Genomic DNA, 18,670 nt, shown 5'->3' with positions numbered 1-18,670 from the left:
GCAAACACTTTTGACTGGGCTGTAATGGACTGATCAAAGCTATTTTCCAACCCACCTCGCATTTCCCCGTCGATCACACATATGCTGTGCCTCAGAATTAAAGGAGAATTCCGGCCAGTTTGGATTAATATCCCATCTTGGGTGGACCGAGGGAAAGGGATGAAAGGCAAAACCGCGAGAAATGTTCATGCCTGCTGCGCAAAGTTGTTCCAATTGCGCTGTTTTCGGTTAAAACCTGACCGTTCGGGCACGTAATTGACCTGTTTTAAAGCTCCTAAGCGTGCATTAAAACCCTTTTGAACGCTTTGGCCGTGGTGTGTGGGTCCATACAAGTCGATCTAGTGGTTCACATTTCCATTAGGTAGCACAGGTACGATACAACAGGAGTTTTCGAAAGTGGCGCACCTACCTCTTTCAGCTTCCGCCTTCCAACTACGTCCGCAAAATGGTTCGCCAAAGTGATACTTCATAGTAATCCATTTTATTTTTGTCCACCAAAGACGAGCCACAAGAAACATATTCACATTCATGCCCTGAGTTGTTATTGTCGCGCAGATTCACTTCTGTCACTGAACGCAGTGTAGTGACGTCACGGCAGGGGCGGAGTGGCCCACCTTTTCCCACCGGGAGAATTTTCCCCTTGGCGGCCCTCTTTAAAAAAAAACAAAAACAAAGCGAACATGGTTTCCTAACCAAAAAGACAAAAGCCACGAAATCTGCAGTCGTACTACATGTGGACATTAGTGTTGTCAAAATATCAACCTGAAGTGGAGAATTGTAGCCTACACCTTGATGAAATGCACAGCCAGTGGTGTAGTCTACGTAAAACGCAGATATACGCACCCATTTCAAAATTTCAGGGATTACAGTATACCCACTTAAAATTGATTGATCCATTATTTACAATAGCACAAATATATACAGTAGACTATACACACATCAAAAAATGCTCAAATATACAGTATACCCACTTCAAAAAGTAGACTACACCACTGGAGCCATCATCACAGTCCAAAGCATTCATAGGCCTAGGTTAGGCTACATCACGCTACTGTTCCATGCAAATGTGCACTCCACTGTCATTTTGACAGTTTGAAATTGAAATATCGTTTAAGGAAGACAGGATGAGCATGGGCACAAAGTTTTGGGTGTGGGGATTTTTAGAAGAGTATGCTTACAAAATATAGTATATTAGCCTATAGCTTACAAAAGTCTGTCTACATTGTGCAATAAACCCACCATGCAGCAAATAAGCCAAACTTAGCTACTTCAAACCACAACCATAAGTCAACAAAATGTATAACCAAACGGTGTAGGCCTACCTTAAAACGCTGTCTTCTCGCAGCAAATGTCTTTGTTTCTTGCAATCACTCTACTTTAATCCACAGCTTATTAGCCTACACACCCAGCACTGGTCACATCAGAATCTTGTGTGGTAATTATTTTGTTCCATTTCTTCAGACATAGGCTACATCCTAAATGTACCACATATAAATATATGTATGATAATAATATTATTTCGACTATAAGGAGATATACTGGTAGGTCTAACAAATCAAAACAAAACCCATTGCTTCTGTTAGGTGCAGTTATCTTGCTTCTGTTAGGTGCAGTTATCTTCCTTACCACTTGGTGGAGTCTGTTCGTAACCCAAGTCAATAACCACAGAGCAAGTGAATCAGGACTGGAAAGACTGTAAACTGTAACAGTCGTGTGGAAATCGGAAAATAAATCATAATTTATTCATATTTCCATCCTTTGGTAACCAATATACATATCACAGGTTCTTCAAATACTGAAAACGAAACTGTGTTACTAAGATCTTGTAAACTTCCGCGATATACGGTGTATGAAAATTATCAGTAGAGAAGGGGTGTGGCCAATTTACTGTTTGACACCGTCAGTGAGGTATTGCCGTCTGGTATACGGTATAAATACTAACTAGTCAGCTCAATTCCGTAACAGGGAAGGGGAAAGTGGGAAGTCAGTGCTTATAAGTACCATCCCTAAATTTCAGGGCCGGTTGGGAACGCAGTGCGGCCGCATTATTACATTTCACGGCCGCGGCCCACCGGGACAAGTCCCCGATCTCCCGACGGCCACTCCGCGCCTGCATCACGGTGTCACATGACTCCTGGAAGGAACGCCATTCGCTCTTCCAGTTATTATACATAAGCGAGAAAGAGAGGCGCTGTCGTAATATACTGTTTGATATTTTGAGATGGATCCTCCGTTGGGGTAGTTCAATTGAAGAGTTTGGTGGCCATGGTTATCTTTTTCGAACCAGAATATTTGTTACAGATAAAGAATTATTCCTTCCAGGAGTCATGTGACACCGTGACGTCACTACACTGCGTTCAGTGACAGAGAAGTGAATCTGCGCGACAATAACAACTCAGGGCATGAAAACATGTGAATATGTTTCTTGTGGCTCGTCTTTGGTGGACAAAAATAAAATGGATTACTATGAAGTATCACTTTGGCGAACCATTTTGCGGACGTAGTTGGAAGGCGGAAGCTGAAAGAGGTAGGTGCGCCACTTTCGAAAACTCCTGTTGTATCGTACCTGTGCTACCTAATGGAAATGTGAACCACTAGATCGACTTGTATGGACCCACACACCACGGCCAAAGCGTTTAAAGCTAGGAGCTTTAAAACAGGTCAATTACGTGCCCGAAGGGTCAGGTTTTAACCGAAAACAGCGCAATTGAACAACTTTGCGCAGCAGGCATGAAAATTTCTCGCGGTTTTGCCTTTCATCCCTTTCCCTCGGTCCACCCAAGATGGGATATTAATCCAAACTGGCCGGAATTCTCCTTTAATAACAACCAATGGTGTGCTTGTTGACTTCACTTGGCAAGCGATTTTTGAGTTGTGTGTGTGTGCAAAAATATGTAATTATTTGGACTACACAACAGATGTCGCATGTCCGACGTGCAGCCACTTAAGCCACGGTGCAGCGGTAGGGTTGGCTGTGCCTCGGTTCACGTCAGATATGCGAGGCGCACGTGTAGTCTCTAACACAGTTTTGCACAAAAGCTAAAATAACGTTTCTTGCGTGTCGAAAATGAGTGGTCTTACGACGCAAATCCAAGGGTTAGGTTTAGGTTTAGGGTTAAGGTTAGGGTTAGGTTTAGGTTTAGGGTCGTTTGACATAAGGCGTAAGTACCGAAAGGGCGTCGAATTATTTGAGTCCCGAGTGTATCAGCAGTGTTCTGTCAGCACCCCCTCCCCAAATGAATAGGCAGCGGAAGCGTAGCCCAACCACGAAAAACGGACAATAACGTGAATGCACCACGAATTTTCAAGTTTTTTTTTTTCGTGCTCTATCAGCTCTGTTTCGCTATCGTTGTCGCCTTGAACATTTGGTCATGTGTAAGTGCATCGCAAGGCACAGAGAGATGTGCACGAACACTGGTGTAGCCTATTAACTGTGCTGTTCAACTTTGGACCGAGAGCCTCGAGCTCTCTCGCTCTCTCTCGTTCTGCCCACATGATTGACAACCTAGACATAAGCTGCGAGAGCAAGCGGTCTCATGTGCAGGATGACTCGAGTTGGTGGGATTCAGTGGTGTAGCCTAGTCTACGTACAACACGGATATACGGAGTATACCCACTTCTAAATTCCAGGGATTTCATCACTTAAAATTGATTGTTCCATTATTTTGAATAGCACAAATACAGTCAATCCGGAAAGTATTCACAGCGCTTCACTTTTTTCATATTTTATTATCTTACCGCTTTATTCCAAAATACTACAAATGAATCTCTGTTGTCAAAATCCTACACAAAACAGGTGGTCTTGACAGTTTTGAAATTTTATAAAAACAAAAAACAAAGAAATCATATTTACAAAAGTATTCACAGCCTTTGCTTAATAGGACCTACTTTGTAGAACCACCTTTGGCAGCAACTACATTCATTTTTTCATTTCGAAATGAAAAGGGATTAAAAGGGAGGTCATCAGTGTGTGTTTCAACCTTTCAGTACATTGAAATTGTACATTTTGAGTCTGCACCTGGCTACCATAGATGGGTGTGAGTTTTGAATGAAATCCTATGGAGAGTATCATGATCTGCTTCTGCAGTCACAGTGCATGTTGACACACATGCTTCTTTAGGTGTATTTCAGATTTCCAATGTTGACTGCATTCATACATCCCCACACCATGTCAGTCCCACTACCATGCTTGACTAGCCAGATGAGTTTTTTGTGGTCTTAAAAATGAGCAGAATTTACAGGAGGAATAAAATGAAGTCTCAGGAATTAACCATAAAGTTTAACATTAATCTCCATGTAGCCTATCAAAACAAATCTATATATTTATCACATGGACTGTAGAGCATAGGCATATACTTACAAATCTCCATGGTATACATTCAACTTGGAAAAGGAAAACCAAATGAATGAAATACAGTGCATTTTCTCTGAGACTTTGTCTTCCTCAGGATATAAAAGAATATCACGAATATCATGCATACCAAAGAGGAGAATGTAAGCTTTCGAATGGTACCCCACATGTCCCAGTCCACAGCCATTATGTCTACACAAACATGCATCAGAGTGTGTGGGGGAAAAAAACCGATGTTTTGTTGAACCGCGATTTCATGGGCGGGCTACACGTTTTTTGCAGGGCCTATAGTCTATTATATCTGAGGGGGCACCTGGGCTGGCATATCATATTTCTGGCAAATGCCACCCCCTGCCACCCCTTAGAACCGCCCTGCCCGAGGGCCGTCAAAATGACATCGTGGGCCGCCGGTCTCTTTTGTAAAAAAAAATTTAAAAAAAATTTAAGGGGCCATCGGCCCTCTAGGGGCGTCGGCCCACTGGGAAAATGCCCGGTATGCCATACTGCCAGTCCAGCCCTGGCTAAGTCAATGTTAAATGTTTTAAACCATGGTGCACCTTCACAAATAATGGTTAACAACTAAACAAGTAGCCTAATTGTCTCAAAACTATTTATTTTTACATCAGCCATCGGTTCATATTTTTATTTAAGACATCTACATTGAAAACTGTGCAATTCATCAACAAAATGGGGTTACAAGTTATAATTCATAGATTTTAAGGTAGTCTGTTTAAGGTAGATTGTCTTTCTAAAGTTTGAATAAAAGTTTTTTATTTTCCCAAAAGTAAACGTTCTTGTGGACACCGATGAACAATTAGGCCTAAAAAAAACGCTGCATTTTTAGGGTGCCGTGCGCTCCAGTTTGACAGCTGATAATGACGGTTGGAAGAAAATAGGCTATATACACTTCGAGATTCCGAAGTTGAGCAGCCGCCTCGAAGCTCTCGGTCCAATGTTGAACATAACAGTAGGCTTGTTCGTGCATATCTCTCTGTGCCTTGCGATGCACTGACACATCACCAAATGTTCAAGTCGACTGTGATAGCGAGCGAAACAGCTGGAGGGGCGCCCTGCATTGGGGTTATGGCACAAGGTCTTTTTCACACAAAAGCACCAAAAATAATATTTAGCCTAGGCTAACACATAATTCGGTATGCCTACACTCTTCACATCAATACTATCTACAATACCACCCAAAAACTTGTCCACATCAAATGTGTTAAGTCCGTGCTTATTACAGAGCTATGATTATTTCCAGAGCGCGTAACCACAGCTGATGACGCGACGCACTCTGCAATCTACTTTTGTGGACTTTTGTCTCAAAAAGTTGGCTTGACCGTAACGGTAGATAGGCTATTGGCTTCACAAAACACATTCTGCAGACACTTCGGTTTATGAATGGATACCCTCAACATATTTGTTGTTTTGAGCTGTGCAAGACTTTAAAATGTTGTGTTTTTGAAATGTGTGTATTGTGTAACCGCCGAGATATGATGCCCCCATTCTATCATATTGCATAGCTGATATGGCTAACGAGGCTAACGTGATATTATCAAACTGTCTCAAAATGCATCCTTTTGCCTTGATTTTGCTCTAGACTGACTGTATTTCATCCCAAACATGCAAAAATGAGGCAAACTTGTTCCAACTCCGGATAAATCCTTTAAGGCAGTATTCACAGTGACACATGTTTAGAATTTGCATTTAGGCCTGTTCTTTATACACACTAACACACAAAACACAAATATAGGCTACACAAATTATTTCTCTCTGTCTCCCAATTCAATTCAATTTAAATATGCTTTATTGGCATGCCTGTTTGTGTTGCCAATGCTTACAGATAACATCAAAATGGGTAACAGAACATTACGGTCGATAAGGAACATTAAGAACACTAAAGGCGGATTCATACTAAAGGGCTCTGCATACTTAACGTGCGCACTTCGGCGCATTTGGCGCGAGAACCATTAAAATGTGGCAGAACACGCATAGTCAAAAGCGCCATTTACAGGCTTTTGCTTGCATTTCGGAAGTGTGCCCTCTGCTGTTCATGAGAGAAACAGCAGCATCTGTCGCAACTCGCAGCGTGTATAAAAATAGAAAGCCAAACACAGCTGCTGTAGGGCTACTGAACGTCTGACTTATGACTTACCACAATGAAACATAGATTTTTGTTGTAGCCTACATTGCCAGATCATTCCAAGACCATGTGAGAGCATTGTTCTGGCTGCAGAATTTATAAATAGATCGCCAAACACAACGTGCTTCTGAACAAAGTAAACAATTGTTTCACTGAACAACATTTAAAGGAGAAGATAAAATAACTCTCTAGGACATTTTATTATCCTCAAAATGATACAGGGTCCATTCTGTAGTAGCATACAGTAGCTGTAGCCTCTCTTCGCAACTCCTGCTTTATCTGCCTACCTGCATGGTCGCTGGTGGCGCACGCCAAGTTACAAAAAATGTGGCATGCACGACCTCGCACCGTGGCAGCTTGCGGAGGGGTGTGTGACGTCATTTTGAGCGCACGCCATCGTCGCGAGGGAGGGAGGTATGAATGAGGTTAGCGCCAGTTACGCTAAGTATGAATCCGCCTTTACCGTAACTGGCGCTGTTAAGAATATTAAACACACACACACGCACATGCTACCAAGTTGTTCATATTTTCAGTAAAGCATAAAGTGCATCTCAGTGTCAACCTCATCAGTCGTACAGTGACCACATATCCGCTGATCTCTTCGTAGCCATGTTTGTTGTTTTTTGGTAATGTTGTGCGAGATCAACGTGGGGCTCGATTGACTGGGGATGGTTTCTTGGAGTGCTCACCGCACTCACAAATTGACTTGATTTGAAACACCTTGCACAACCGTAGCTGAAGTGTTTGAGAATACAATCACGCACAAGAATGAGTTGAAGAATGGTTTACTCAATGTATTTAGCCTACTGTCTGAATGCACGGTATCAGTGCGCTACTAGTGTAGATCACTCCGCCGGTAGGTCTATGGCACTATAGCTCCATAACATAGCCCAAAAAGTGCATGCATCGATATTTTAGTGCGACGGGATGATGGTCTCGTCGAACCGTAGTGCAGTGTACTAATTTCCAAAGTGTAAAATTGAACTTAAGACGCACCATGTGTCTCCTCTAGCCGCCGTGAACCGCTGTTTATCTGTCATCCCCAGACAATCCAGCCCCACGTTGATCTCGCACAACGTCTTTCCTCAGCTAGAGTGTGTTCACATAACTTGCTGTACTTGGTAAGGATCTGTCTCTGCTTTGTATCTCTGGGTCATTTCACGTGAAATCAGACACTTTGGGACACGACTGACACTGATTTCAATCATACTTGCTGTGCCTGTTTAGTAGCAAGGTAGCACCCCAGAACTGCATTTGTGTGAATCTGACACCAATATTAAGGGAGAAAGGGCGAAGGTTTACATATGAGGGTAGGACACTATGCATTCAGCCTTGATTATATCAGTCAGTGTAAGTCACAAAAAATATGTCCGTGGTGTTATTTGAAAGCTCTTTTTTCTGGTTTTACAAATTACACAAACAGCAAGGAACACAACAACCCTCAGAATATGAATTATCATAAATTAAAAATTGAATATCAAAAAAACGTATATTTTAAATGGCCAGTTCCTTGTCTAAACATAGCCTGCAATGTCATGAACAACACCTGAAATGCTGGTGTTTGGTTCTTTATTCATTTCAGAGACAATGGGACTCAAAAAATATGGCATCATACAATTCACCTAGTAATAATATGGTGATACCATAGTAATATAACATGACAGCATGTCATGTCAGTATGTGAAGGATGGTCCATGAGATGGTCCATGAGGATGCAGGAAGTTCAGTTTCACCTCTCCAGTGCTCGGCATACATTCCTCAACACATGCTAGCCACTAGTTGCCATCATATACAGCTACAACATACCCTTTGATGCTTGAACATTTTAAAAAAATCCTTTACTGAGCTTATTCTTTCAACCCTGCCTTCTCTGAATGCTTAAAATGGGTAGCTTCCACTGTGTCCATTGACAATGGGCAGAAGCAGTGTAGTTTTTGAGTACCTGGAATAGGGACCGACATGGGTGCAGGGCCCACCGGGAAAATGTCCGTTATGCTAGATGACCAGTCCAGCCCTGTCCCTGACACGACTCTATTACTACTTCATTACAACTCATTTCAACCTTTATGTCCCATTATCTCTGAAATGAATAAAGAACCAAACACCCCATTTTCAGGTGTTGTTTATGACCTTACAGTATTCCATGCTGTTTGAGTAATTTGTAGAGCCAGAAAAGAGCTTTCAAGCAATATCTCAGAAATCCTTTTGTGACTTAGGGCCAAAACATACCAAGGCGGAACGGAACGGTCACGGGACGAACGCGGTCTTTCTGCTTAGTTTTGGCCGGCGTGCTTTTCTCTGCCTTGCACACTGACAGCGTCGGCGTGCGCGGCCAGTCCTATTCAAAACTCTCCCCACAGCTAAAGCTAGCATGCTACTTTGCCATTCATTTGAATGAGACACCGCCGGTCGCCGGCGTGAAAAATACGCTCGAGTTCTATTTTCCAAATGCAGCGCGGCGCGGAGCCGGCTCCCGCGCCGCTGACGCCCGACTACCGCCGGTTGGTGTGTAAGGACAGATAGGTTTCAATGTATTTTCACTGACGCCGGTAAAAACCGTGGCCGTTCCGCGCCGCTTTACCGCCTTGGTGTGTCAGACCCCTTACACTGACTGATATAATCAAGGCTGAATGCATAGTGTCCTACCCTCACATGTAAACCTTTGCTAGTCTGTTTCTCCCTTAATATTGGTGTCAGATTAACAAAAATGCAGTTCTGGGGTGCTACCTTGCTACTAAACAGGCACAGCACGTATGATTGAAATCCGTGTCGGTCGGGTCCCAAAGTGTGAAATGTGAAATGACCCCTCTGTATCATTTTTGTATCTTTGTATTCATCATTTCTTTTTAGTCTAAGTCTTAGATAACATTGTACAGTAATTCGGATTGTGATTTGGTCTGATTCTGCAGTGTTCCAGATTAGTATACATTGGTTCATAATTTCTTTTACTTTGATTTTGCACAACAGGGATGGTCTGACGTTGATGGGTTAGTGTGTTAGGAAGTTTAGTTAACTTCAGAACCAACTGACTAAGGGGATTGGTAGGCCTATTATAGGGCTAACCTCTTGGGTTTTAAAAACTTGGGAATTTATAGTATTTCCTTCCCTGAATTGTAGATGTGTCCAAAATGTCCGCCCATATTTCCCATCCATTTAATGCAATAGGCGAAATGACACTGTCAACTATTTTACACCAGATTTTGGGATTTGAATTTTGTACAAGTTGACAGAGAGGAAGACTGAGAAGACCCTACAGATAAATTGGTAGGGCCTACAGAAAATGGTACATTTGACACCCCCTCCCCCACCAAAAAAAAGATATGTGACCCTTCATATGCTATTACCTTGATGGGGCATACATAGTACATAGTGGCGATTATGAGAGGAACTGGATTTTTACCTCCATGATTAAGACCGGGACAAGACACATTTTTCCACAACATGGTGCAAATATGTTTATTTATTTATCAATTTACAATATTTATTATGTAACAAATAATGCTGGCAGGTAATTTGGATACAGTATGCTATATTGAGATTGCAAAAATGTTACTATCTTTTTTGATAGATTCTTTGTCTTTTACGACTTTATTTGACATTATTACATTACATTATTACATTACATTTCACTTAGCAGACGCTTTCATTTGTTCAAAGCAACTTACAACTACTATTTTTCAGGGTATTGGTCACAGTCCCTGGAGCAATGTGGGGTTAGGTGCCTTGCGCAAGGGCACTTCAGCCATGGATGGAGGTGTAGGGAGAGGTCAGGGGGGATCCGAACCGGCAACCCCTAGATTGAAAGACCAACTCTCTAACCACTAGGCCACGGCTGCCCACCCACATTTGACAGGACAGTTTGAGAAGTAGCCTGGAAGCGAATGGGGAGAGAAATGTGAATGTGTCAGCAAAGGACCCAGGCCGGGAATCAAACCCGGGTCGGACGCACGTCTGACGAGTGCCCTACCGGTTGGCCATGGCAGGACCCACCCAATGTTGCTACTATCTACTCACTATCTACTCACGGATGCAGTGTTGTGAACTTAAAGTTTCCTGAAAAAAAGACTGAGGGTAATTGTCTATCTTATTGTCTATCTTAATATTCATCAAGATAGCCTCGAATAAATCAGCTGTTAATGGTGCATGCAGTGTGTCACAATAACTCCATAGTTGTCATCTGGATGAGTGAGAAATTACCCTATTTGTTACTGACATTGTGCATTCTGTACAATATATTGACAATTGGATTGGTGCCATCATGGTCTGAGCCATCATTGCTAAATCCAATAGATAAATCACTTTCATGATTACTATACACTTAACATGATTATTGCATGTGACACTTGTATTGATGCATGTCCTATTTACTTGATGGGGCAGACTTGAACTGGTGAGATTATAAGAGGGGCAGAATTACCTTCCTCATTACCACCAGCGCTGAAGAATGGATAGATTTTCTCAGTGAAGGGTGCTTTGCTAAATGAGTAGACATGCTTCCAGCAATCTGCATCATAAAATGAGACCAGACCTGCGTCATAGTCCACAAACACCCCCACCCTTTGGAGCTTCCCCTTCAGAGAGAGGTTAAGAGCGGGATTTGCATTAGCCGTGTAGGTCCCATCTCTCAGCCATATTGTCCAGAGACCATATCTAGGATTCAGGTATATATGTCCCTTCCTGTCAACAGACTCCTTGACCACTCCTATAACCCACGCAGTCTTCCCCTTAACCTGAACCTCATAGTAGAATTTTCCAGAGGAGAAGCCCTCTTTTCCCAACACATTTTCACTCTGATTAAACCTCTTTGGAGTGTCTGGGAGATTCTGTCGTGTGTCTCCATGCTTCACTTGTTTCCCATCAGCAGACAGGTTGAGATAGGGCTGTGCTGTATCAGGATCCAGGGTCACATCCACTAGTTGACAAGGTAGAAATGAGGGTCAATTCCTATATGTGACCTTGTTCATTAGAATCACAATTTGACTGTGTAACTCCTAAATATATCAAAACAAGTTAAAAAGAAGGTAAATGTAGGCTTACACAACGGTAATTGCAATGAAAAGTAGTGTCTAAGTTATATAGTCATTATAGTTCAACCTGCCGTCTATTGTAATTCAGCCTGTATTTTATTGTAATGTATTGCTGTTTTGCAGGGAAACATATATGATACTAGTGATAATAGATAGCCTACTAACAACACACTTACCTGCATGTTGTTTAATGTTTGTCATGTCATGTGATTCTGAGGACAACACTGGTAGAAAAGAACCAATCAGTGAAAGAAATAGGACATAAAGGACATGCAGGATGCATTTCATGGTGATTTGTCAGCCATTCTGGAACAAGTTGAATCATCATTAGTCCCATTTACATGTTACCTGACTCTTGTCCTCTGGTATGCCGGGTGTGGGAGGGAGGGGAAGCCCCCCGCCGCGTGTAGTTGCTGAACGCAGGCAGCCAGATGATGTAAATCAGGTTAATTTACATGTGCTGTGGTGTGTGGGTTTTCAGACTAAATATACTGTATGTATTTCATATTCATAAATACTGTAATGAAGATGTTTATTCTTTGGACATTCTATAATGGTCCATATGTCAGTGTTGGCCATAAGTCATCAATGCTTCCGAAATGCCTGATACGCAGCTGTGGTGTTGTGTGTGTAACAGGTTGGTGATCAACAAGCTCAAACTAAATTTTAAAGCTGATTCTATGAGGGACTCCACTACAGCTACTGGATCATCATGTGATGTGGTCTTAGTGTCGTGCTGTTCCCATGTAACCCCATGCAGTGAGTCAGCTTGTCCACTGATAGCGCATTCAGGCCGACTGAGAACCGTGCAGGTGCCCGTTCCCGCACCTAATTGCGAACCGGCCGTCGTGTTCATGCCACAGATTTTAGCGTTCGCAAACTGGAAAGTTGGTTCGCAATGCGAACTGCAAAATACTAGGTTTTTCTCCGCGAACCGTGACAACAGCGTGGCCGTCAGCAGGTTCATCCGGGTAACACAGTCATGGGCGGTCACGGGCGGTTCGCAGATAAGCACTTAAGTGCCGAATGTAACTGGTGCGGGCTCAATGCTCCGGCTCCGTTCTGGGCTGCGTTTCCCAAAAACCCTGAAGTAGTACTTAAGCCTAAGTAGTGCTTAAGTATGAGGGGCCGCCTAGGCAATATTAGGTATAGGTCTCACATCATTAGTAAAAGTCTATACATACAGTATTTTACCTTGCGAATGCTTTTAGCGGAACCATTTTATTTGCATGTGCAAGAAAAAAATATTGTACGTAGGCCTATAAAATGATTGTATGCATAAACTTTTAGTGATGTGATATATTGCCTAGGGGGCCCCTCATACTTAAGTACTACTTAGGCTTAAGTAGGCCTACTACTTAGGCTAAGGGTTTTTGGGAAACGCAGCCCTGGTCGGTCTGAAAGTCCTATGAGTGGCACTACAGGACTTCTGATGAGTCTGCCACAATTGACCCTTTAAGATATCATGTCATCACTGAATGTGTATGTGCATTACTGATTCAAACACACCAGAGAGGTTTTAAGAATATTATGAGAGACTGGTGGTACTGCACTGTAGGGGCACCAACGGAGGAGTGCAGACTCCATTCAGAATGAATGGGTTGCGCTCTCTCGACAGGGCATGGGTAAAATAGAGACTGGGGAAGCTGCATGTATAACAGGCTGTGAACACACACAAACATGAACAGACAGTGCACACCTTAAGGCAGGGGCGGAGTGGCCCACCTTTTCCCACCGGGAGAATTTTCCCCTTGGCGGCCCTCTTTAAAAAAAAACAAAAACAAAGCGAACATGGTTTCCTAACCAAAAAGACAAAAGCCACGAAATCTGCAGTCGTACTACATGTGGACATTAGTGTTGTCAAAATATCAACCTGAAGTGGAGAATTGTAGCCTACACCTTGATGAAATGCACAGCCAGTGGTGTAGTCTACGTAAAACGCAGATATACGCACCCATTTCAAAATTTCAGGGATTACAGTATACCCACTTAAAATTGATTGATCCATTATTTACAATAGCACAAATATATACAGTAGACTATACACACATCAAAAAATGCTCAAATATACAGTATACCCACTTCAAAAAGTAGACTACACCACTGGAGCCATCATCACAGTCCAAAGCATTCATAGGCCTAGGTTAGGCTACATCACGCTACTGTTCCATGCAAATGTGCACTCCACTGTCATTTTGACAGTTTGAAATTGAAATATCGTTTAAGGAAGACAGGATGAGCATGGGCACAAAGTTTTGGGTGTGGGGATTTTTAGAAGAGTAGGCTTACAAAATATAGTATAGTAGCCTATAGCTTACAAAATGCCTGTCTACATTGTGCAATAAACCCACCATGCAGCAAATAAGCCAAACTTAGCTACTTCAAACCACAACCATAAGTCAACAAAATGTATAACCAAACGGTGTAGGCCTACCTTAAAACGCTGTCTTCTCGCAGCAAATGTCTTTGTTTCTTGCAATCACTCTACTTTAATCCACAGCTTATTAGCCTACACACCCAGCACTGGTCACATCAGAATCTTGTGTGGTAATTATTTTGTTCCATTTCTTCAGACATAGGCTACATCCTAAATGTACCACATATAAATATATGTATGATAATAATATTATTTCGACTATAAGGAGATATACTGGTAGGTCTAACAAATCAAAACAAAACCCATTGCTTCTGTTAGGTGCAGTTATCTTGCTTCTGTTAGGTGCAGTTATCTTCCTTACCACTTGGTGGAGTCTGTTCGTAACCCAAGTCAATAACCACAGAGCAAGTGAATCAGGACTGGAAAGACTGTAAACTGTAACAGTCGTGTGGAAATCGGAAAATAAATCATAATTTATTCATATTTCCATCCTTTGGTAACCAATATACATATCACAGGTTCTTCAAATACTGAAAACGAAACTGTGTTACTAAGATCTTGTAAACTTCCGCGATATACGGTGTATGAAAATTATCAGTAGAGAAGGGGTGTGGCCAATTTACTGTTTGACACCGTCAGTGAGGTATTGCCGTCTGGTATACGGTATAAATACTGGCCAGTCAGCTTTGTTCCTGAATAAGGAAGTGGAAAGTGGGAAGTCAGTGCTTATAAGTATCATCTTTAAATTTCAGGGCCGGTTGGAAACGCAGTGCGGCCGCATTATTACATTTCACGGCCGCGGCCCACCGGGACAAGTCCGCGATCTCCCGACGGCCACTCCGCGCCTGCCTTAAGGGTGCACTGTGTAGAATGTGGCCAGGATGGGTATTGCAACTATGTTGCTCATTGAAAATGTACTGCCTATTACCAAATTTGAAAAAAATCTTTTCATGAATATTTAATAAGTAACTGTAATAACTGACATGTCAGTCCCTGCAATGCTAAAATAAAATAAAAAACAACATGAAAAGAAGAAAAACTGAGTGCGATCCATTGACTTACTACTAGATTACTTCAGAGACGCACCAACAAGACGGAAGAGCGCGGTGTGTGAAAAATAACCATGAATATTTACTAAACAATAAACCAATATTTACTAGAATAACCAAAGTACAGTAAGTTTTACAGCAAAAAATGCCTATCTCTGGAAATTCAAAATGCCCTTCCATGGAGAAGATCCCCGTTTTCAAAAGTGCAATTTTCCCAGTCATAATGACTACTTAAAATTTGGTGGTGGTGGTAAGTATTCATAAAAAAGGTGACATTTGTGAATGGGCAGCATTAATTCTGGATATAAATTCCAAAAATATTACACTGTGCACCTTTAAAGAGAGAAGACCTGCCGTCCTGAAGCGTGTATGATAAAAATAGGGATTCAGAAAAGTAGGCTACACTTGTTATGCTATTCCGAGAGGAAAGAGGCTGTTCCAGAAGCATAGGAGATGTTTGTTGTTACAAGACATTAAACATACTGACTGGACTGAGGACATCAGGAATAAGTGTCTGTGGTGCCCACTGCATATCTGAAGTTAGCGTCACCATACGTTTTCTTATTTCTGAAAAAACACCTGCTAGTTTCTGTACAAGTGAACGGTGCGTGGTCGATTCAGCTCCAACAATGTGCATGAAGCCAAATTACATCATATCTGTTTACAAACAGTAAAGGGGTCTATACAACAGTGTGGCATTTTTAGTTAATGATTATTTAATTCCACTGTAGCTGACTCTTTCATCCAAAGCGACTTACAGTTCTTTACAGGGTATTGTTTACCTGCAACCCTCTGATTTTAAGATCACCTCCCTAACTATTAGGCCATGGCTGCCCCATCATGTGGTCTTAGTGCAATGCTGGAACCCCATGTAGTGTGTCAGATTGTCCACTCGGTGGCACTGCAGGACTGCTGAGGAGTTTGTCATATTGCATAACCAATAATATTTCATTTATATTGAAAATACTGTGAAATGTACAAGTTGTCCAGATGTGTAATTGTCAATAGTGAAGACTACACAGCACCTGTAGCTGAGTCAACTTGTTTGGTTACTGTGCACCTACAGGTCAAGACCTCACCACAGAAACATAACAACAGTTAATGAATTTAATGAATTCTGTATTCACCTTGTTCAGCAAGACGTCTTTGTAGTTCCTCTCTCTCAGCACTGAACTTGGTCTCCAACTGGGATTATAGATTAGAATAGAACAAACAATGTAGTAGAATCAGAGATCACATTATTCCCAGAGAGTATAATACACTGAATATAGAATACATTGAATATAGAATAGAATTAATTGGCCAATGCCTTAGACATTTATGCCTACTGCCACAAAAAATTGATACCACCATTATAGAAGCATGTCACAAAGTGTAACACCTAAAAGAGCTGACTTGCATGACTTTTCTTCCCATTGTAAAGTTGTTGTTGTGAGTCTTTACCTGTTCTTCTGTGGTGCTGCATTGGAGCTGCAGGTGATCTTTCTCTTCAGCAAGTTTCTTGTACCTGAGCAAGTCTTTCAGACCTACGATGCAAAGTCCAATACAACAACACAGCCAGGTTATAATGAAGCAAAGTCAAATTTTATATAGAATATATTGAATATAGAATAGAATTAATTGGCCTACCGCCACAAAAAATTGATACCACCATTATATATGTTTAAAAAAAAGTTCAGGTACAGTGTAAGTTTAATACTCACTTGCAGTAAATGTTTGTGTATCTTCAGTGATGTTTTTGATGGTTTTCTGCAACAGCTCCAGCTGGATTTTGTGTTCGGCCTGTATCTGACTGATCTCTGATGTTGTTTCGAGCCACAGTAATCTGATGAAGATGGTCAACAAAAGACACAGCACTCCCAGGCAAACCAGAGCACACCTGTAGCGAACTAATAAAAAAACGTGCTTATGAGTGTTTTTTCTACTTATTACTTCATTGGCAAATATTTAAATGGACTAAAATAAAATATCAATAGGCCTACTTACAGATAGTTGAACTGCATTTTTCTGTCTTCTGTGATGGAGTGCTGCAGAGATTGCGACCACTCTTTTCCTCCTCTGGTTGGTGGTCATCACTAACGTCTTGCAGTTCAATGCCTTCAGACATTTCTATTGTAACTAAATTTGGAGTGGTGGTTATGAATGAAACTGATTCTGGAAGAGGCTGTATGAGACTGTCATGGCCCAGATCTGTGGCGTGCCTTTTCACTGGTTTAAAAAAAAAAAAAAGTTTAACAGGAAGTGTGAAAAAGATGTGAGACGTGTTTTTCCAGCTTACGTACACCACCAGTGTAAGGATTAACTATTTGCCATTCTGAATGTGTATACCATTTTACATAGGCTACATTTGTCTGCCCACAGTCAATGAAATAAATGTGTAAAAAAAAAATACCTTGGCGAATATATACTATACTGTATATCACCTGTGTGATCAAATCTTGTTAATTTCAATGAGGCCTTCTGTCTGTATTGAGTCAGAGTCCTTTGGCATCAACAAGTGTAACGGAGGCTAACTAGCACAGAGTTGGCGTGGAACGTTGGTAAACCTCCCTCCGATAGCCTCATACAGTCTCGTGCCGTTGGGCCGAGAGACTAGTCTCTTGGCCCAGCGGTATCGTACTGTGTCTCCCATTGCCGAACCGTTGTAGTTGACGAGGTCGCACGTTCGATCCCCGAGGGGGGTGAACAGGTGCAAGATGACCTCCGTCACACAAGCCCCAACCCCCCCCCCCCATTGGCAGATGAAGTTCAGTTGTGGTCTGTAGGACTGCAGTAAGATCATCAAGATAACATTGCAGTAGTCTGTGAACATTTACTGGTGGTGCTCTTGTATTTTGCTTTGGGTATGGTTGCACAATCATTATTACTATGATTGAGGCAGAATTCACACTGACACATGTTTAGAAATATTGCATTTGACTGTTCTTTCTACCAACACACATAACACAAATACTCTCTCTCTCTCTCTCTCTCTCTCTCTCTCTCTCTCTCTCTCTCTCTCTCTCTCTCTCTCTGAGACCTCCTCGGTTAACTGTGTGCGGTAGCACTCATTGATTTGAATAGAATAGAACAGCATAGAATACAATACAATAGAATAGAACAAAATGGAATAGACTTCATTGTCATGCAAGGATGAAATTTGTCCAAGCATACACATCATATAGGCCTACAAATCAAGTACCAGGTGTCTTGATGAGCTTTGATGTCCTCAACTTAAATATTTAATAGCCAAGTGCCATAGTGTCCCTAGCTCAAGGCAACAAAAATAAAAATGGTGGACAGTTGCAAGCCTTCTAATAAACACATCCTTACTTAATTAAGGCCTGTGGTATGCTTGCTGTAGGATAGGCGTGCGCGGGCACGATTCATGCATGAACACGTTAACTTGCGCAGTTCATGTCAATTCTACGCGTGTTAGATACTGCAACCAAACACGTGCGTTAGGAGTGATATCTTCAAACTCGCTGGGGGCGATCGTAAGAAAGACTGCACAGTTCCATACGAGTTTCTTGAGAAAACGACGATGGCGGCAACTTTTCAAGACCGTCTCGAGCTTGTCCGAAATGACAAACATTTGATTTGCGATCATACTTCCCTGTTGCACTTTGACAAAGGAGCTTGCAAATGTATAGCAGTATCGTCTCCTTGCCCAGGGAGTCCTTATTTTGTTTTGTTTACAGTCTATGTTCCACATTACCGGATCGCAATGCTGTTCTCTCTGCCCCC

General features: G+C 41.9%; 1 protein-coding gene across 1 annotated transcript; it reads right to left on the bottom strand.

The window, feature by feature from the left end:
• Positions 1-9,962: 9,962 nt before the first annotated feature.
• On the bottom strand, positions 9,963-16,419 carry LOC134437165 (E3 ubiquitin-protein ligase TRIM21-like). Its single transcript, XM_063186628.1, has 4 exons — positions 16,388-16,419; positions 16,072-16,129; positions 11,695-11,742; positions 9,963-11,403 (listed from the first exon to the last, which is right to left on the bottom strand). The coding sequence occupies exons 3-4, from the start codon at positions 11,717-11,719 to the stop codon at positions 10,856-10,858; spliced, it is 573 nt and encodes a 190-aa protein (XP_063042698.1). The 5' UTR covers positions 11,720-11,742; positions 16,072-16,129; positions 16,388-16,419; the 3' UTR covers positions 9,963-10,855.
• Positions 16,420-18,670: the final 2,251 nt, after the last annotated feature.

This window comes from Engraulis encrasicolus, chromosome 21 (assembly GCF_034702125.1).
Source record: "Engraulis encrasicolus isolate BLACKSEA-1 chromosome 21, IST_EnEncr_1.0, whole genome shotgun sequence".
NCBI classification, from domain to species: Eukaryota; Metazoa; Chordata; class Actinopteri; order Clupeiformes; family Engraulidae; genus Engraulis; species Engraulis encrasicolus.
The sequence above is the reverse complement of the archived record's forward strand: the minus strand, read 5'-3'. Positions and strand labels throughout refer to the sequence as shown.